We start from the raw sequence: 279 nt of genomic DNA, 5'->3' as shown, positions 1-279 counted from the left end.
AGCACGGAAATAATCTTAACCCTACAGTCAATCTCTGGGAAAGGAACTTGCGTGGGCAAGCCCCCTTCAGGGGTCCAGTCCTCATGTGCCCAGACTTTCCCCATAGTCTCCAATGATTTTCACCTGCCCCCTGAGAACAGATGGTGGATGTGTTCCACTGGCTTAACTCTGTGTTTCCATGGGCAGGTACTCACTCAGTCTGAGAGCTTTTGCATTTTGGTACAGTTACTCCCCAAAATACTGTACCACACTGAGGAGGATGTATTCCAGTTGCTGAAA

The 279-nt window shown here is 48.7% G+C and overlaps 1 protein-coding gene across 1 annotated transcript in view; it reads right to left on the bottom strand.

The window, feature by feature from the left end:
- Positions 1–225: 225 nt before the first annotated feature.
- Positions 226–279, bottom strand: part of LOC103263295 (dynein heavy chain 14, axonemal-like) — a 53,052-nt gene continuing 52,998 nt past the window's right edge. The window contains exon 10 of the mRNA XM_021713907.1: positions 226–273. Coding sequence (XP_021569582.1) covers positions 226–273 — 48 coding nt within the window. The remainder of the gene's footprint in view (positions 274–279) is intronic.

This window comes from Carlito syrichta, unplaced genomic scaffold, assembly GCF_000164805.1.
Source record: "Carlito syrichta isolate Samal-C Ts95f unplaced genomic scaffold, Tarsius_syrichta-2.0.1 Scaffold304792, whole genome shotgun sequence".
NCBI classification, from domain to species: domain Eukaryota; kingdom Metazoa; phylum Chordata; class Mammalia; order Primates; family Tarsiidae; genus Carlito; species Carlito syrichta.
This window is presented reverse-complemented; position numbering and strand designations above follow the sequence as displayed.